The sequence below is a fragment of the Pteropus alecto genome, unplaced genomic scaffold, assembly GCF_000325575.1.
Source record: "Pteropus alecto unplaced genomic scaffold, ASM32557v1 scaffold194, whole genome shotgun sequence".
NCBI lineage: Eukaryota > Metazoa > Chordata > Mammalia > Chiroptera > Pteropodidae > Pteropus > Pteropus alecto.
In genome coordinates, this window is record NW_006436281.1 from 724457 (window position 1) to 745602 (window position 21146).

Consider the following 21146-nt stretch of genomic DNA (forward strand, 5'->3'; position numbering starts at 1 on the left):
TTCTCTTGGCTTTTCTAGTGAAATGATCATCTGTCTATAGACAATAATTTCATCTCTTCTTACCAGTATTTTAAACAAGATATTCCCTTTCATGTTGGACTGCATTGGCTTTTCAAGGCAATATTAAAAGCCTAAGATCTCCAGCTGGCTCGCACGCTTCTCCCTGGCTGCTGTGTCCATCAACAGTGTTTGTCCAGCCTGGTGAAGCAGCTATGGCAACCCCAGCAGCTGGGTCTCAAACCTTGGCCCTCTCATTCTAGGTCACTTTCTCCCTGTTTCTGATGCTTTCAAAGAAGCATGAGTCAAAAGCCTAAGATCTGGTGGGATCTAAGATCCAGAGCCTGAACAACACATTGAAACAGAATATCGCAAGGTTTACAAAGAGAGTGGCCAGAACACAATATGCACCCATTAAATGTCATCGAATATATGATCGAGCATGATTTCTCTAGGACTTCTGGAGAAAAGATCTCTGCTTCCATCACACTGAAGGCTTGATTCTGCAGTAAACACTGCATGCTGGGTTCACAAGCACCTGTTACGCAAGGAGAAAAAGTGAGCTCCATTTTCTGGGTGGGCCCTCCTGGCCCACTTGCTGTGGTCCAGGGCTCAAGCACTCTGGCACTCTGGGAATTCCAAATATCTTCCTCCTTTCTCACTGCACTTCAGTCATGCTGGCACCTCTCTGCTCCTGGGATGGCTCACATTTTCCCACTGTGGAGGTGGCCCCAAAACCCCCACTTCCTGGCATTCATCCCTTATATTATCCCCCTCCCCTTGAGGGCAAGATCTGTGACTTGCCTCTAACCAACAGAATATGACAAAGGTAATAAGATGTACGTGATTGTATGTAAGTGATTCTCTCTTGGCTTTGAAGAAGCAAGATGCAACACTGTCTGCTGCCTACGGAGAGGGTCACATGCCAAAGGGCTGAGCATAGCCTCCAGCCGATGGCCAGAAAGAGACTGAGGCCCTCATGACAGCCTGTAGGAAACTGAATGCCGCCAGTAGCCATGTGAGCTTGGAAGCAGATCCTTCTCTAGTCGAGCCTCAGATGAGACCTGACCCTTAACCAACACCTCAGTTACAGCCTTGCAGAAGACCCTTCTAAGTGGTGCCGGGACTCCAGAGCCACAGAATCTGTTGCTTTTAATCTGTCAAGTTTGTGGTAATTCATTATCCAGCAACAGATCACTAATACACCTGCCATGGGGCCTTTTCACCTGATGCCCCTCAACTCGGGATGTTCCGCTTCAGCCCCTTGGCATAGTTTGCTCCTTCTCATCCCTCCAGAATATAGCAGACACCGAGCTGGCTGACCTGACACCCTTCTCCCTATCTTCTTCCTCTGCCTGCTTCTGTTGAAGAGACTAGAAAGGATACCACCTCATTTTCTCAGCCTTCCTTGCAACAAGGAATACCGCGTGACAGCATTCCGGTCGAGGACACATAAGAGGAAGTTTGATGGGTAAGACTGCTAGGAAGAGCTTGCTCTACTAACAAGGGGACACATTATGGCTCCCCTCCTCAGACTTTGATGAAAAGAGAGACCTAGGAGGCTAAGTTTGTACCAGTTCATAATTGACTGAAGAACTGAAACACATAAACACAATCCATACAATAGCTTGAGCAAATCTGATTCTTCTCTGAAAAATGTGAACCTAGAAACTCTTAACTAGTAGTAGAGGATGTTATATATAATCTGAAATTATATAGAGGAGTGAAAACCAGGCAACTTGCATAGGAATTCAATCTGGACTGAGAAAGATGGAACAAACTCATAGATCAGAAAAAACGAGTAATCACATAAGAGAGAAAATCTTCCTTCCCCATGAGGTCCATAAGTAATTTCTGAAATTGAGTTATCTGAGATTCCTCAGTGTTCTCTCAGTTAATTTTATCTGAACTACTTTCAGAGGGCTTGTCTTTCTTCTTAAAAATCCCTGACTAAAATATAGAGGACATTCATATCTTTTGAGAATGGTTCTCTGTCAACTGGGCTAAAGTCTGCCACCCTTTGATCTATCCTCCATGGTAACTGATCTTCTCTCTGGAATCACAGGAAACACATCTGTCCCTCCACCCCAAGCCAGCCCTTCAAACACTAAAATATTGGGGTTCTATATCCCTAAACTTTCTCTTTTCCAAACCCAACAAAACACTCTCGGTAGGACATGGATCTGAGCCCCTGTTCTGGCCTCCCTCTCCTGCCTCCTTAAAGTCTGATTGATGACTGACAACTTCAGAGTATAGAGTCTAAAGACCATCTCAGACATGGAGCGATCTGGCTAGTCTTGACGACAGGGATGTTATCACTCGAGATCTCTGAAGTAATTTCTCTTAGTCCTCAGAACTAGGAAGCCACCACCCAAGTTACCTGAACTTGCTATGGGAAGCCCTGCTATGTCCAGATGAGCTAACAGTTTTCTTTCTTTTAGGTGATGAAACTGACCGTGCTTCTCTTTTTTATTTGGCCACCAGGAAACTTGAAGCAAATGAGAAGTATAGGGACAGATGCTATATAGGTCCAGCATATTTTTACCTTTTATCTGTATCTGATTTCCTACTATTATTAAAAATATTTTCCTGATTGTGACTGCTATGTGGTACACAAGCTTGCTGTGAGCTGCCTCAACCTCCCATGGCAGAAATGTAGGGAAGTAAATATCATGAAAGAAATGAAGGATTGGAGGGAAAAGAAAATGAGTTCAAAAGAATAGACTGGTTAGCAAATGCAATTGACAGGGACAGAAAAGGCATGAGAGACATGGAATAGAATGGAATGGACATTAAAGGCAGGGAATGGAGTAGAATCGGTGGGGTGGTGTCCAAAGAAATGTAAATGAAAGGAATGGCAAGGAAAGGAAAACTGTAGTGGAAAGGAATGTGTCAAACAAAATGAAGTAGAGAGAACAGATGGGGACACTGAGGCTGAGAGCAGGCTTGCCCTTGATCACATGGTAATCTGGTGGCATATCTGGGGGTAGAAGCCTGAATTCCCAGCACCAGCTTCTTCCCCCACCCTCGCCACTTCCCTGGGTGTCAGCTACAAAGTCACTTACTGGAACTTGGCTCTGCAGCAAGCTTCCCCTCAGAGGTGGGTGCCGTGGCCTCATAGATGGGGTCCTCTGCTGCTTCCTTTGAGGGCCTGAAACCCCAAAGTCCTTGTACTTCTGTGCATCTAGTCCTTCCCGTATCCACAGGCTCCACCTAGATCCCATGTCAATTCCTGGGCAATACCACAATCCCTGTGAATTCCCTCTGTGCTGCGGACATGGCTCAGCACCATGGTCAGCAACTCTACTCCTGGGCGGGCCCCCTACAGGCCATACTCGCTACCCCACTCCTAGCTTTACCATCTGGCATTTCTGATCTGGAGGAAACAGCCCAGGCCTGTGGACAGGGCAATGAGAGTCAGGATCCTGACGGCAATGCCAGCGATGGCCCCTCCAGAGAGGGACAACTGGAGACCTGGGCAAAGATAGAGAATCAGGACCCAGGCCCGACACACCCTCATCCCTGTTCCTAGCTCCACTCCCAAGCTTGAGGCTTTATCTCCCTTCATTTGATGAGCACTGGTTTTCCAATGACTGGGAGGCGGCAGTTTGGGGTATTAATAGCATGATATCTGGAGTCAAACATCCCAGGTTCACATCTCAGCTCTGCGACCTTGAGCATGTGCTCCTTAACCTCTCTGTGCTTCCGTTGCCTCGCCTGTAAAATGGGGATAATAGCGTCTACTTCATACGCCTGTGTTAGTGTGATGATGATACTGCTTAGGAAGACAGGTCAAATATGGCTTTCAGGGGAAGGGGCTTTGACGGCCAGAAACCTGGCTTTCCCCTAAGTGAGTCACCTTGACTCTCTGGGGCCCTGTGACCACGGACAAGGCACATCCCTTTCGGAGAGTCATTTCCTCAACTGCAAAGTGAGGGACATGGTACCCACTGCACAGGGCTGCTGTGAAGATGAGATGAGATCACGAATGTTAATGCTGGGTACACTGCAGGCGATTGATGAATAAATGGCAGTCGTTATCAGCGCCGGCCTGCTGTTTGTCCATCCTCCTTCTGCCGGAACCCTTCTCAAAGGGGTGAAGTCCACCACAGGGACTGAGAAGGCAGCCACGAGGGTCAGGGGCAGGAGGAAGGGGCTCTGCTTTGGAAGGGCAGGAGGGGCCTTCCTGGACACCTAAGGGGTTCTTAGTTTCAATCTCTGAGCTGCCATTTCTTTATATGTCAAACAAGCACCGTGATTTATAACCCCGTAGGCTTTTAAATGAGATCACATGTAAAGGTACCAGCACAGTGCCTGACACACAGTAGGGGCTTGATAAAAGGTGATGATGATGATGATGGCGGTGGTGGTGGCAGAAGCTTCCTTCCTTCTACCAAGCTCAGCTCCAGAAGCCCTTCATACATGAGCTCATTCAAATCCTATAACATCCCCGTGAGCATCAACCAAACACTGCTTCCTCCTCTGAGCCTCTGTCTCTCCATCCATCACATGGTCTTAACAACACCAGTTGTTCTGAAGATTAAATGCGCTAATTTCGGAAGTCACATGGTATCCTCTGCTTAGCACAGCTCTTGGGGCAGCAAGCCTGGTTTCAAACTCTAGAGACAGGGCTTGGGTCTCTAGGTTTCAGTCTCTCTGTACGATGGAGATTCCAACAGGCCCACCTCATAGCCGGCAGGCAGGGAATACCCAAGAAATGTTTGCTGCTATTATGTACAGAAAGACTATATACAAATAATGATTTGTTGAATAAACACAATATGCCAGGCACTGCCACAGAACTTGACAAATGTTGATTAACCTTCAACAAACCTGTGATATACATATATATGTATGTATATATATATGCATAATTATGATGTCTGTTTTACAGGCAAGGAATCAGAGGCCCAGAGAGGTTAAGTAGCATGCCCAAGGTCACACAGCTAATAAGCGTTGGAGCCAGGATGTGAGCCCTTGCTAACAGTGACACTATGTTGCCCTCTGAAGAACTCAAGACAGAAATACAGGGACTCGCTGCCAGTCACACTCGGTTACCGTTAATATAATTAATTCCTGAGTCCCCTTCTGGCTCACTCCTTCTCTCACTGGCTATCTCCCTGACTCATGGCGCTTCTAAACAACTGTGAAAGGCAGGCATCATGAACCCCTTTTACAGGTAGCAAAACTGAGGCTCAGAGCAGCCTGGAGTTTTCCAGGGCACGTAGCTAGGAAGTAGAGGTTCTAGGGCCTGAGCGTCAGCTCTGGATGGGCAACGTGCCCAGGGAGTACACTCGTTTCCACACCCCAGCCCATGGCGAGAGAAGACTAGACCACCAGGGCCAGCATTGGGATGAGCCACCCGGACCCCGGGGGAAGGTGCTCTTGAAGAACTCACCTACGACTCTGGCCAGGACCAAGGCGGAGCGGGCCGGGTGGCTCAGAGGGTTGAAGGCGGCGCAGTTGTAGATGCCCTGGTGTCACCAGGACAGGGCCTGGGCGATCAGCTTCTCCCCCACATACACACTGGCGGCATGTTCAAGGGTCCACTGACAGTCAGCGCCTGGCTGGGACTCGGCCCGACACTGCAGGGTCAAGCTGGAATTCAGCTCTGCCTTGACGTTGCTGCCCACCCCAGATTCCGACCCCCTGATGATGTCCACGCGGTCAGGGTCAGCTGTGTGCAAATCCGAACATTATGCTCCCGTCCCCTACTGGCGAGTTGTCCTATTCTACCCTGTTCGTTTCCACACTGGAAGTTTTGCCTTTTTTTCCTTCAGATTATAATTTCCAATTCTACCCTGGGGGAAAAAAAAGGCTCTTCTAACTGTTGTTGAAAAGAATCTCAGCAAAATTAGCTGCCCGGCTGCTGTGCTCAGAAATCCATTCCCAGCCCTGCCATGAGCAGACAGCAGCCTGTAACATGCAGCAGGGAAAAGATCAAAATCGAAAACAAAAACCCTGCTCTTGCAAAAGCGAATTCTAACAAAGAAGCCTCATCAGACATCTAGGCTTCAGAAACTGTTATATGTCCTGTGAACATAGCCCCTAACTTCCAGAAAGTTCATAATTCTGATGAATTTCTAATTTAACAACGCATGGCTCTGCAATAACATTTAATTTTATATCTGTGTATTCACAACAGTAGAGATACTTGTGGATTTTCTTTGTAAAGAAAGAGGACTTGGCTCTCTTCCCACACACAAGAAGAAAACAAACAAAAAGGCTGTTGGGTTTCTCATCCAAACTCAGAGTCTGAGTCCTGTCTTATTTAATTTAACCTGAAATACCAGGGGGGAAAAAAAGATGCAAAAGTTTCTAGTTGGAACAAGAGAAAGAGGAAAATTCTGCCCTTGCTTCCTTTTAAATATCCCTTGAATCTGCTCATTTCTCCCCATCCTAACCCCATGGCCACCGGGATCCCTCATCTGCCCTGCCCTTGGCCTTCGCATCCCAATCCCAAATCCTCCACACGGCAGCCAGAGGGATCTTCCCAAGCACAAACTTGACACTACCCTTCCCTTGCTCAGAACCTTCCGTGGCTCCCAAGTGGCCTTGAGACAGAGCCTATAGCTGACAAGGTCATTCCCAATCTGGCTCTTGTAGACCCCTGCGGGCCCACCACTCACTTCTTCACATCGACCACGATGAATCCAGGAACAAGATCCTACTTCGATAGTCCATCCTTGTCATGGTCCCTCTTGCCTCTAAGCCACCCTATTTTCTCTTCCTTCTCTGGGGTGCTCTTCCCTGAGTCTGCTCTACCTAGCTAACATACTGTTCTTTTTAGATCACATGGTGGACACCACCTCTCACGATAAGCTTTCCCACATCCCCCTACCTGGGGTGGGGGGCTTCCTTGGGGTTCCCCAAATCCTCTTGTCCTATGGCCACACTGATCACACTGTATTTTCTTTGCCTGATTATTGATCTTCCAATCCCGAGTAGGCTGTGAGCTGTGAAAGTCAAGGCTACTACTATCAAGTGCCCAACATGAAGTTTGGCATAGACAGAGAACAAAAGAGATATTTTTGGTTTAATGACTGAAATAAGAAGGAAGGAGGAAAGAACAATAGAGGAGGAGAAAAATTTTAAAAAGCAATGTATTTAACCCCTGCCTCTATATCTCCCTGCTATTAACATGTATAAAATAGACCCCTGCTTTATCTCCCTGCAAAACCTCTTCTCCAACCAGCTCATGGCTTCTGCATCCTTTGAGTAGCTCAGGCAGAAAACCTTGGACTTGTTCTTGACGCCTCTCTCCCTCTTTCACCTCATGTCAAGCCGCAGCAAATGCTGTGAATTTGATGTTCAAAATAAATCCACAGTCCGATCACTTCTCATCACTTTGGCCCAGCCCCATCATCTCTGGATGGACGATTGTGGTCAGTCACCACCAGAGGGCGCCCTGCTGACCATCTAGGGCAGGAGTTTAACAGACCGAGGGCACAGCTGCTGTGCTCAGAAATCCATTCCCAGCCCCGCCATGAGTTGCACCCAACCAATATCTGTGTGTGTTGGGGAAACTAAGAAAGAGACCCCTTCCGGGGAGACATGGGACTCTTGACAGCCTCGACAAAGGTCATTAGACTACGTGGCGGCCTACACGCTTCCACCCGACCCTCTCTCTCTCCTTTTCTCCCTCACTTGGGGTCAGACTTGCATCCCAGTCGGATGGTTTTTTTTCACTCCCCTAATAAAATCCTTGCATGTATAATCCCATTTAATCCCGGTCCGAGGGTTGGCCTCTCAAAGGACCCAGATAAACGTATTCTTTCTGTAGCCTCCTTCCTCTCCCTAGCTTCCACCCCAGAGACAGGGGCCAGAGGGACCCTGTGAAACTTAAGTCTAATCCTCTCCCTCCTCCACTCAGAGCCATGGCTCCCGGCGCCCTCGCCATGGCCCACAGGGCACCATGTGATCTGCCCCCACCCTTCACCTCCCGACCTCTTCTCTTCCACTCGACCCCAAATTCATCTGTCCGGTCACCTTGGCCTCTTTGGGTCCTCTGACATGTGAAGCGCAGTCCCACCTCACGTACTCTTCCCTCTCCCTGGAACTTTCTTCCCTTCGCCGCCTGCACTGCTCCCTCCCTGCCCCATTCTGTCCCTGTACAAACGCCACCTCCTCAGGGAGGCCTTCCCTGATTACCCTGTGAAGAGTGCAACACCTTCCCCCGTCCCCAGCCCTCCCAGTCCCCCTCCCTGCCTCATGGTTCTTCTAGCCTTGGCCACGTCTGACACACCGCAGATCTCCCTTGCTGAGCTGTTTAGGGTCTGTCTCCCCAGCTGGAACGGACGCTCCATGAGGGAGGGGCTTTGTCCTGTCCAGCGCCCAGACATGCCTGGTACAGAGCAAGTATTCGATAACTGTGGGATAAATGGCTAGAAGGAAGAACTTAGAGTGAGGAAGAGAAGAAGGGAGGAGGAGGAGGTCCAGGCTGGGGTGACTCAGACCTCACACTCGCAGGGCCCCATGTCATCCCGCCAGAGGCCATGGATGACCAGGGTCCTGCTGTCGGCCCACAGCTCCATGAGTCGGCTAGGAAAGAGGGGCTGGCACTTCAGTAACCACTGGACTTGAGCCCCCTTGTGGGGGTTCTGACAACTCAGAGCCACAGAACTGGCGTTCTCCAGGAGATTCAGGCGTGGTGACTCAAGGAGAGGCTTGGTCGGCCTTTCTAGAAACACAGAGAGATAGAGCACAGGGTTCAGGGCCCCTTCCCTAGGCTCCTGCCCAGGCAGGGTGCACAGGGCTTTCTAAGGATGTGCATATATGTGTCGTGGGCATGTGCCTCACCTGTGGCTGTGTGATGTGGGTGGTATACGTAAGGCTTTTGTGCATGAGTGTGTGTTGTATGACAATTATGTGAATGTTTTGGGTTTCGTGACTGTGAGGTATGGGTGTTGTACATGTGCACTTTGTATATGTGTGAGTGTGTACTGTCTATCTATTTTTTCTGTATGTGAGTATATGTCGTGTGTCTGTGGTATTGTATGTGTTATGCATATATGTTCTGTGGTGTAAGTATATGCTTTGTGTATGACTGTGCTGTGTGTGTGGTATGTGTATACATTGAGTGTGCGTATTGTGTCACTTGTGTGCATGTTAAGGGTTTAGAATGTATGATATGTGGTGTTTTCTGTTATATGTACAAATGTTGAGTGTCTGTGATGTGTGTTGTGTGTCTGTCATGTGTTATATATTGTGTATTACGTGAGTGTGTGGTGTGTTTGTGGTTTTGTTTGGTGCAGATGTGTTGTATGTGAGATGTGTGTGTCTGTTTTATCTGTGAGTACGTCCTATGTGTTGTACGTGTTGTGCATATGCGTGTGTACATTGTACGTATGTGTTATGTGTGTCTGTCATGTGTTATATATTGTGTGTATTACATGAGTGTGTGGTGTGTTTGTAGTTTTGTTTGGTGCAGATGGGTTGTATGTGAGATGTGTGTGTCTGTTTTATGTGTGAGTACGTCCTATGTGTTGTACGTGTACGTATGTGTTATGGGTTACATATACGTATATACATATGTGCATATGCGTGTGTACATTGTACGTATGTGTTATGGGTTTGCATGGTGTGTATCTGAGATGTGTTACATACTATCTATTGTGTGTGTTGTACATGTCTGTGGTGTGCATATCCTATGTGTTTGTGTGAGTGTGCATGTCGTGTCTGTGGTATTGTATGTGTTGTGTGCTGTGCACACAATTATAATTCATGTGTGTATGACTCTATATGTATGTGTGATGTGTGAGTGTTGTGTTAGTGTTTGTATGTGTAGAGAATCAACCCCCCGACTTCCAGGTAATCAAATGGACAGCCATAGAGAGCCAACAAGGTCATGAGGAAGATGTGCCAAGCCAGGAGCCAGGTCCCTTGTGGCCGGAGCCCTGCTCTGCCGCCAGCCACATGGGACGTCCCCACCTCCCCGGGTCCTCTTCAAACACTGAGACACCGGTGCAGCTCTGATTCTCAGAAGAACAAAGGAGAGGGACAGAAAACAAGACACACCAAAGACTCGGACTTCAAGAGCTCCCAAGCAGGATGGGTGGGTAGCACTGTTGGACACCAAACACCTGTACATGGACATGGCATGGATGGTGAATGTCCTTGTGGTGAGAGAGGAGATGTCACAGGGGAGAGACCAGGAAAAGGCAGGGGAGGGGTAAGATTGCATTTCCACCGAGGTCACGCTAGAGCCCTCTGTCACCCCAACCACCTCTCCACTGGGGACACCAGGATCCAGACTGATTTCAATGGGGTCAGGACCATCTGAGAGGACAACGATGGTACCCATAAGAGTAGCATCAGCACCAGCTCTTGGAGGAGACTTTGGGGGCCAATAAACATGAATTTTTCTCATCCGCCATCCAAGCTCTGGATCAATTACAAAGGAGCCGTAGGAGTCTACCAGAGCTTCAATGCCAGCCTTACCTTTGGATAAAGCGGGATCATAAGACACAACTAAAGCATGCCAGCAAACACTCTTCCCTTACCCCGACCCAGGCAAGATTTTGGATCGAACATCCAAAGATAAAGGAGCTCAGTCTTAGATGTGTTAAGCTGGATGTTTCCAGTATAACCCAAGCAGAGATATCAAAGAGTGATCCACCTGGAGTTCAAGGGCAGACGAGTCTCTGTTCGGATGGTATTTAAAACTGGGAGACTGAATGAGATCGCCAGGAAAGTAGGTGTTGGCAAGGGCTGCGGAGAATGGGAAGGGACTCACAGTTCACAGTCAGGAAGGTGGGGTCACTACTCTGGGCCTCGTGGACACCCCAAGCTTCACATTGGTAAGTCCCAGAGTCCTCTCACTGGACAGGGAGGATGGTGAGGTTCCTGCCATCTGGGGACAGCCGAACACACTTGCGAAACGTCAGGGGGAGATTGTTGGAGCCCCAGTGAATGGTAATGTTGACATCCTTGGTGTCGCAGTAGGTTACCACTTCCCTCTGCTCTATGGCAGTGCCCTGCCTGATTGTAATGGTGGGTCTGGCCAGCGATTCTGCACAGGGAGAAAGAGACAGACAGAGGCAGAAACACAGACAGAGGAAGACCAAGCAAGACATAGTCACAGAGGGACCCAGCGAGACAGGGATGGATTGGAATTGCCAGAAGATGCTTGAGCTCAGTGCCCGGGCTCAGATGCTAGACCTACTGCTCATTCTAGGTGGGATCTAGGGCGACTTACTTCCCCTCTCTGAGCCTCATTACAAATGGAATTGTACAAATAAAGTGGAGGGTCTGGGACATGACAATGGGTCAATTAATACCAGCTGCAAAGAGAATCAAGATTGTAACAGGGATGTCACCAGGTCCTGCTACCCACTCTTAGCCAAACCCCCACCCCCAACACAACTAATCTGACCAGCTGGTTGCCAGCCCCTGGCTGGGCCTATCAGGTCCATCTTGCGGGGACTTAAAGCGTGGAACCTTGATGGGGGCTTAAGAATGACAGCTTTGTTGTCTGTGCCGACATCTGAGTCAGCCATGAGTCTGGGGTGTCCCAGGGGTCCCAAGCACAGCCAGAGCAATGTCCTTCTCACTTTAGATGGTGTTACGCAGGTGGGTATCAAGGATGAGCTGGGCTGCGGCTGGCAGACTCCATGCAGTCAAAAGTGAGGCTGGTGGGGCGAGGGGGAGAGGAGATGTTCAGGGAGGGAGAGGTATGTTGTGGGGCATCCAGTTACCATCTTCCGAAGTGGAGAGGGGTCTGAGGTCATGGACACGGCACTCCATCCCTTGGAGGCTCGACTCCTACTCACTACCTACTGGCTGCGTGACTCATGGCATGTTTTATCATCTCAATTTTCCCAGCTGTAAAATGGGCATAGTGCCACCAGCATCCTAGGGCTGTTGTGGGGTGCTGAGGAACACTGGCTAGCTTTAAGTGTGCTCTCTCCAACGAGGTTCACTCTAGGGGAGACGAAGATCGGCTTCCCTCTTCCACACAGAAAAAAATATGCTCGGAGAAGTGACGTCACTTTCTAAGACCACGTGTTAAGTGGCAGAAGCCAAACCTGAACTTGACCTGACAGCCCGTAAAGACTACTCTCAACACTGCATAATTCCTCCCATGGGCCCAGGGAGGGGCAGAGGCTACCCCTGACAAAGGGGACTTGTTCTGTTACATCTGGTGGGAGACATTCACCTTGTACTTCCTCAGATTTGCCCTCAGGCAGAGACTTCTCTCTGGCAGGGAACTCCCTCAAGCAGAGACAGCAGGAGTTTCTAGGTTTCCACTTGGCCTTTCTGCTCATGGTTTTATGTAGGCTTGAAGAAAATGTGGGTACAGGTGGCGACCCCCAACCCCAGCGGCCATGCTCCTACGCAGCTGACATTGACACCCCCCTCACCTTCCCATCAACCCAAGTACCAGAGGCTGGCAACCATGCCACTCTCCACCCCTCGGGAGACCCCAGTTTGGCCCAAGCACCGCCCACTCCCTGCGTGGGCTGTGGTTAAGGGCATGGGCTCTTCGGATATTCGGGAGCAAATATGGACTCTGACACATACGGGCTCTGTTATCTCGGGCAAGGGGCTCTCTCTTTGTGAGCCTCAGTTTCTTTGACTGCATAATGGGGGAAATGACAGAACTGAGTTCATCGGGTTGTGAAGTCTGATGAGATATCAGATGTGACACACTTAAAATGATTAAAGTGTTCAATCATTATTATTATTACTATTATTATCATTATTATTATTTCCTATGTCTGTATTTTTTGCCTCCAATGCTATTAAAAGCGAAGTCCACAGGCTCAGACCCTGACTGCCTGGGTTTGAATCCCAGCTTTGCCATTTTGCGGGGCAAGTGATGTCCTCTGAGTCTCAGTGTCCTCATTTGTAAAATGGGGTAATAATAGTCCCTGCCTCATATAACTGTCGTTAAGTGAAAAATACGAGTGAAAGCATCAGCGGTGGGCTCATTATACTCGTCTCCATTTCCCTACTGGTTGCCTGTTGGCCGTGGGCTGCCCTGAGCTCCTGAGGCCTCTCCCCGTCCTACGCGTGAGCCCTGCATCTCAGAGCTGGCGACGCATGACAATTTCTCTCATGCTTGGAATTTCTCTGGCTTCCCCTTCTGCCACATCTCTCCACTGAATCTAGCTGGAGAAAATTCTCTGCTTCTGTGTCATTTGACTGGGCCCAACTGGATAACCCCAGCCACTCTCCCTATCTCAAAGTCTAACCTTAATTACATCTGCAAAGTCCCTTTTGCTATGTAATGTAACATATTCACAGGTTCAAAACATTATCACAGATTGAGGCATAGCCATGCATCTATTCTGCTTACCACAGTGACATGATGTGAGGGCAAGTTATCTAGAATTGAGGCAGCCAACTTGAGACCCTGAGGTAGGAAGCTGGAGAGGATATTCAATAGACTGAGGATGCAGGACAGATGGAAGGATTTCGCTGATCCATAAAATAAGCCTGGGACACCTTGTAAAGCAACGATTATGGTTTTTGTCACTGTGAGCCAGGTCACCTTTTTTTTGCAGATGAATGCATCCTACTTAGTCTCCTGTCCAGTCGTCCTTGGAAATGTTTATTGGAATTGCTTATCTTGTGATCAAAAAACCCTGATCATTTAGAAGCCTAGAGTTTATGAGTTTTGTATCCTTTGTCTTAGAGAGTAGTAAAACTTTGAGAAGGAGCCTATTTAAAATTACCATTCTGGTTTTTTTTTTTAAAGATTCCTGTCTAGCTGTCTTCTATTCTATATGGGGAAACTGAGGCCCAGAGGGGGAAATGAAGTTTTTCTCCAGGGTCAGAAAGCTGAGCCTTCTTGGAGCACCTGAGAAACTCAATTCCATACCACTGACTTTTGCACCTACTATGTAGAAAGAAGCAGAACGAACGAGAAGAGGAAGGATGTAGTATAAAAGGACTCACGTGATACAATCCCAACAGCTCAAAGACACGTCTGGAAGGATCTACAAACGGGAACCCCTACACACACACATCTCCCAGCACCCTTGAAGCCGCTGCACCATACTTGTTGCCATGACTCCCAGGTTAATACAGAAGATGAAGAAAAGATCAGCCCATAGACACACAGACATTTTATGGAGCCCAATGGCATCACAGGAATGGACACGTCATCTCTCAGTCGTGGTTCAAAGAACTAAACTTCCCCAGATATTCTCCCCTCGCCACTATAACAGCTCCACCAACACTCTCCCAACTCTGTCCCCTCCATCAGTCACCATAACCACCCTCACTCCACCACACTCAGTCCGAGCCCTGACTTCCAGAAGCTGGGGCACCACCAGTCAGACAGCAACATGCATCAGATCTTCCATACAGCCCATATGCCTACAGGATGCTTCAAGTTCACCTGAAGGTTATGCACCAACTGGGTTTCGTGAGTTACCTAGCCCTTGTCCAGCGGCGAGGAAGAAAAGAATTTCCAATGATCCATAATCAAGCCAGCCATGAAAATGCCATTTTAAGGGAGATGGCAGGGCAAGGGAGAAGGAGAGTCTGTGGTGGGGGAGTGAGGGGCTCCCAAGACATGAAGGATGTTAGAGACAAACCGATGACATGAGGACGCTGGCTAAAGTTGCCGAGGACTCGTAGACACTCCTACATGTCCTCTGGGAAAGGCGAGGGAAGGCTGGCCTTCCTATCTGAACTGTGAATTTCTGAATGTAATTCCACTCTGAGACTAAGCTTTATGAGCCACGGCTTCTAAAGGGTTACATGTAGTATGTAAAAAACACAATGATGCATCATGGAAGAGGGGGTCCTCCGTCATAACACTTCTTAACTGGTGGGACACAGGCTGTGGAGGCGGTCTGTTAACCCACGAAGTCAGTCTTTCTCACCACGCAAACCTCTGGCTGAAGCTTATTTTTCAAAGCAAAGAGATGGGGAGTGATTAGAATCCTCTGCCTTACTAGTAACCTCAAACCTGTTTAAATACCTGGCCTCCGCAACGAGCCTCAGTTTCCCCCTTTTTGGCTTTGGAAGGAGTTGGCATCTCGGGGCAGGGTGTCGAAGGCTGGTCACAACGTGGCTAACATCTCCACGTCTCTGAAAAAAAGCACGAAACCTTGGTCAGCCTTCTCCAAAGGAGGAGCTTTCTGTCCTGGCCTCCACGGCCCAGAAATGCCTCAGCCTCCCCAGCCATGGGACACACACCTGGTTGCTAACTCAGGGTCAGCTGCCCTCACTCTCCTTTCAATTCCTTTTTTCTCTCTAAAACTGGAAACATCTGGGCATCATCCTGGATGCCCTCCTTTCCCTAACTCACCTCTAACATCCACTCACCAAATCCTGTGGGTTTCATCTTTTCACAGTGTTATCTGTCCCCTCCTGTCCACCCCCGTTGCCTTGCCTTAGGTGGCACCGCCACCTTCTCTCACCTGTGAAACTGCCCCAGCCTCCACTCCCAGGCCCCGTCTCTATACTCAACTTTCCCATTATGGCCACCAGTGCCGGCCACTGTCCCAAACCCCAGCTCTGGGTCAGGATCTCTCCCTTCTGAAGACAGGGGCTCCAAGACTCCCAGCTGACCCTACAGGAAGTCTAGGATGCCCCATCTTTCCCCTGATAAACCCACGGGGTGAGCGTGACTCCTAATTCTGGCATGCGACACTTCATTGATGGCCTGGGCCTCCCTCACTAGCCTCTGGCCTCAGCAAACCCTTTGTGGACACAGAGGGAGGGCCCTCGGAGCCATTTACCTAGATGCCTTTTGGAGACTGTTTTTCCTCTAAAAGAATATTGCATCCTTGCCTTCATGAGCTGAACTCCATGGGATTCCTGGGCCAGAGAGGAAAGGAGGCTTAAGTCCCAAGAGGAGGGTGGAAAAAGTGTCCATCGCTGTGGGTAAGCAAAATGCACCCCACCTTTAAAAATGAGGAAAAGCGGGCAAAAGGATGAGATTTCTGCGTTAAGGATGAGTCTGAGGTCACTAAGAGCCTGGAAGGCAGAGCAAAGCTCATGATGTCATGGCGGGTAACACTAGGGTCCGCACCAGCACACGGGGCTCATTTGGTGTCCGTTCATGTGTGTACAGATGTGATGCACCAGCGTGGCATCTTAGTCCTGGCCCCCACCACCCTACTCCCGTCTTCATACATTTGAGGGAGCCCCACAGCACAGTGGGTAAGGGCCCAGGCTCTGAGGTCGGACAGAAATGGGTGCAAAGCTCGGCTCTCCCATTTGCTAGTTGTGTGACCTCGGACAAGAGACTGAATCTCTTTAAGTCTCGGTTTCTTCATCTGCATAATGGACGCAACCATAGCACCACCCTCTGAATGAAACGATGAGAGTCTGGACCTAATAGCTCAGCTGAGGGTGAAATTAATGTTTAAATTAATTTAAAGACAGTTAATTGATTGTTAATTAAATTAATTAATTTCTTTCCATTTGTATTTTCCCTTACACAGGAACAGGTATCAACTCTAACTCCTCCTAATCACCCACTTAGGGAGATCCTATTATTGGCCTCGTTTTACAGATAAGGAAACCAAGACCAGGAAGTTAAAGAACTCGCCCAAGGTGACAAAAGCCGGAAGTGGTGGAGCAGGAACTTGAACCCAGGTCTCTGTGCGTGAGGCAGCATGGCATGTGGGGTCAAGGGCAGATCCTGTGTGACCCCGGCCAAGTCTCTTTGATTCTCTGAGCCTCAGTTTCCCCTCCTCTCAACTGGAAAGAATAATACACACAGGTTCTTCCTGAAGTAGTTGGAAGAATTTCATGAGTAAACCAGTTCTTTGTAATTTAGCTAGTAATGTTTATGATTAACAATGATGCAATTATAACATTATAATAGCTATAATTTAGTGGGGCCCTCTAATGTTAGTTATAATTAATCATGTTTATTTTAACAATATTATTAACAGTAGATCGACGTGGCAACCATGTGCCATATGCAGACACTGGCTGAACCCCGATGACACCAGTGAATTGTCACGACTACAGGTAACAGTAGCATTAACAAAGGTAACACTTAGAACAAATACTTAAAATCCCTTATATACAAAGACCTCCTGAAAAGCAATAGAAAAGAATGCAATTTTTAAGGGGGTGAAATATGAGAACAGGCAGTTCAGCTGTGACTGGAGGTGGGTGGGCAGCCCCCCTGCTCCTCACTGCTGCTCCCAGGCCATGTAAGATCTCACAGAAGGTTCTCTGACCTGTCGTTGCAGCTCTCTTCCTCATCCTCACCTGGCTGAGCCCTATGAAGCAGTGTATGGAACCTTTTATTTCTGCTATTAGGTTTTTCGTAACAAAGCCTTTGCTTGGGTGACTTTTATGGTGTGTTACTCCCGCTTCAAGCTTCCAATAATCCTCTTTCATCTGCTTGAGGACATCGAGCCTATTTTCACTTCCGGTTCCGTCTGCTCCATATATTCCAGTGTCTGCAATAGGTGATTCCTCCTCTTTATGATATGCCATTAGCTCTCTTACATCTTGATTCTGTAGTGTTAGTTCTCCTAAAATATGTGTGGAATTGTGATTGGTCGGTCTGAACCGACACCAGAATCAGCACCCAGCCAGAGCCGGCAAGGAGAGAAGGAATAAAGGAAGTGAGAGATGCCAACAGCCTGGCTTCTGGAAATGGGGGGCTCTGAACACATCATTTCAGAGAGCAAACTGGAAATGCTTCAAAGTACAGACTCTGGGTTTGAATCGTGGCTCAGCCACTTTCTCGCTGAGTGATCATGGGCAGATCACTACACCTCTCTGAGCCTCTGTTTCTTCATCTGATAAAGGGACATTATGACACGTGCCTATCATGAGGTCGTTAGGATATTAAAATGGCTGCGAATTCTTTGTCACTCCTTCCATGGAATGGTGGGGTCTATGATGCCGTCCCTGGAATCTGGGCCAGCTTGGACTAAATTTGACCAACAGAATTAAGACAGAAGTAATGCTACCCGACTTCCCTGGTGAGATCACAAAGAGCCATGCGACTTCCATCTGGTTCTTTTGGTGTGTTAGTTTCCTATGGCTGCTGTGACAAATTACAACAAACTTTGTGGCTTAAGAGAACACAAATGTATTACCTCACAGAAGTCAGAAGTGGCTTGGAATTCCTTCTGGGTTCTAGGGGAGAACCTAGGGGTTCTAGGGGAAAACCTAGAACCTCTCCAGCTTCCAGAGGCCATCTGTGTTTCTTAGATTAGCTTGTGGCTCCTTCTTTGCATCATTCCAGCCTCTGCTTCCATCATCATGTCTCCTCTGACTCTAATCCTCCTGCTTTCCTCTTATAAAGACTCTTGTGACTACGTTGGGTCCATCCACATCATCCCAGATGATCTCATCTCAAGATCCTTAATTTAATCACACCTGCAAAGTCCCTTTTGCCATGTGAGGTAATGTGGATGAAAACAGGGTGATCTGATCATAAATCCCTAAGAGGGCAGGTCATGGTGGGTAGTCACGCCCAGGCAAACAGCTTCTTTACTAAAAGGTTTATCTTCGAAACACCCCTCCTTCTAGCACCTGACCCCCACCTTGCTTATGTTCCCTCCTTCATTTCAAATGCATAAAACTGCAAACTGGTATTCTCCAGAGCCTTTGAAGTCTTGCTCCCTGGCCTATGTTGTTAGTTTGGCTCAAATAAACTCTTATAAAGATTCTCCGCAGGTCTGGATGTTCGCATGTCGCCAGTCACATATTCACGGGTTCAGGAGATTAGAACGTGGACACCTTTAGGGGCCGTCATTCATCCTACCACATTTAGAGAGGAGATATTTCTTCTCTGTGCCTCAGTCTCCTCATCCATAAAATGGGGTAACAGTAGTACCCACCTCTGAGGTTGTAGTGATTAAATGAGACCATATGTGCTCGGAACCTGTCCAGGCCTTAAGAAGAGCTGAAAAGTATTAGATCTTGTTTTAGTTTAGAATCTCCCAGAAAATGACTCGGAGACTCCCCAGTTAATTTAGAAAGCGCAAGGAACATGGTAGGGAAGGTAGATAATAAAGGGTGGCCGCCATGCCAGCTGCCACTGCAGGTTGCCGGAGTTCAAGCCAATGGGGACACTCTGGGAATCGGCACAGATGACACACCAGAGGGGCAAGGGCGCTGGGGTATTTTTGCTCCAATTTCCCTCAGTCATTGCCTGAGGACGGTTCCCACAGGGTGTTAATTCCCCGGCACTCCTAGCTGACCCATGCAGACGCAGCGGCTTTCTGTGGTTCCAGAAAATAGCCCCTGGGACCAAGAGACATGCTGGAAGCCAACTAGAGCACCACAGAATGTCCAGGGGATCTGGCCAGGGCACAGAGTGTCTGCTGCAACACAGAGTGTTTTCATTATCATACCCAGCTAAACGGGATAAGAATTCACACGAGCTGTGTCAATGATCCTGAGGTCACAGAGAAGAGTGGCCACACCCAGTTGGGCTTGCTAAAGACGCAGCTCCCCAACTTTTAGTGACACTCTAGCCTTCCGAGAGAAGGGAGCCCCAAAGAAAGAGGCAAGCTTTTGTGCTGTGGGTCACCCCCAACTCACCTCCTTGGCCATAGGCATGAACTTAACATGACTTTGTGTTGGTTGTTATATATATGGTATAGATATTATGGATGGACCTAATATATGATTATATGTTATATATATGCCTATTATTATTATTATTATTATTAATAATCTTCTCACTGACAAGCTCTCTCCATCGAAGTGGAGAAAATGGCTGCCACAGGTCTCTGGTTTTATGAATCTCAAAGTCAGCCACCAGAGGGCGCCAGACGCTCTGGTTTTAAATCCCAGAAACCAGTTTTCCCTGAGGCCTGCTGGTGCCACAGTCTTGAACATTCAGAGAGGCCTGTTTTCTAGAAAGTTCGTGGAAATGGAATCAGACATTACATAGTCTTTCACATTTAGCTTCTTTTGCTCGGCATCATCGATCCAGGGTTCACACGTGTTGCGGTGTGTACCAATAGCTTATTCAGTTTTACTGCCGAACAGCGTTCACTGTGTGACATGCCACAGTTTCTCCATTCACGTGTCCATGGACACTTGAATCAGTTCCAGTTGGGGCTGTTATGAATAATGCTCTGAATGTAAAATTCATGCTCGGAACATTCACTCACAAGTCTTCATATGCAGGCCCTGTCTCCTCTTTGAACTGTGGTTATGCTATTCAGGGGACAGTCTTCCATCACTGATTGAGTGTGGCAGGGCTCCTGGATGTTTCCGCCCAAGATGTTTCCACAGGACATCTCTAAGGAGCCTCCGTGGCTGCAGACTTCCTCACGGGGTGGCCGGGACTTTGGCGGGTCTGCGCAGTCAGCTCCCCTCTCCTTTCCTGTCACAGGCTGGGTTTGAAAAGCAGACCCCAAGGCCAAGTTAGCCGTGCAGGAGGGTCAGTACCCTGAACACGTCTCTCTACTGACCCTCCTGCACGGCTAACTGGGCCTTGGGGTCTGCTTTTCAAACCCAGCCTGAGACACACAGGCACTCAGAAGAGTACCTGGCACGCGGTAAGCGCCAAAAGCACTGACTGTTATCATTGTGATTGCTACACAGAGGCATCTGTGTGGTGGTGCCTGCGTCGGGGCCCAGCCCACAAAAGCCCCTGCTGAAGGGACAGCAACTGTGCCAGGGCCTGCCCTGCCTGGGCACACCCATCCAGAGCTTTCCAGGCACCTCCCACGGCTCAGCCCTAAAGACGGTGGAGGGTCAGAAGCCCAAGCTGGCAAAAGAAAGAATTTCTCACCCTCTTTGTTCTGTCCTCGGCTCCCAGCCTGGAGCCATCTTCACTGGAGGAGGCAAGAATTTTTGTAACTCCAGAGTTCTGATGATGAAATAGGGCTGCATACTTTTATGATGGAACCACATTAGCTCTTGGGACACAAGGTGACTTTAGGGCCTTTTATTACCTAAGAGGATCTGAAGCATATGGCCTTGCCTGATGTTTGGTCCCAGAGTCATGGACCTCGGGCCTCACATCGACCTACAGGGACAGGAGAGAAAAGGAAAGACAGAAGGTCAGCTTGAGCCCCTGGAGACAAGAATGTAGCCCCCAGGAGCAGGCCCACCCTGAACACTTCAGGCCAAAAACCATGCGGAACAGATCAACTAGGCAGGGGCTGAGGGGGAGCCACCTGGCCCAGAGCAGGGTGGGGGTCAGAGCCCACTCAGATTGAGGGAGCATCCACATGCGGAGCAGGGGCCAGGCG

The 21146-nt window shown here is 48.6% G+C and overlaps 1 protein-coding gene across 1 annotated transcript; it reads right to left on the bottom strand.

The window, feature by feature from the left end:
* Window positions 1–3352: 3352 nt before the first annotated feature.
* Window positions 3353–20477, bottom strand: CEACAM20 (carcinoembryonic antigen related cell adhesion molecule 20). The gene is given in 8 exon segments (XM_025046704.1): window positions 3353–3463; window positions 3863–3873; window positions 5396–5674; window positions 8459–8677; window positions 10015–10275; window positions 10733–11008; window positions 11481–11627; window positions 20438–20477. Coding segments are annotated over 8 exon segments (1344 nt in total).
* Window positions 20478–21146: the final 669 nt, after the last annotated feature.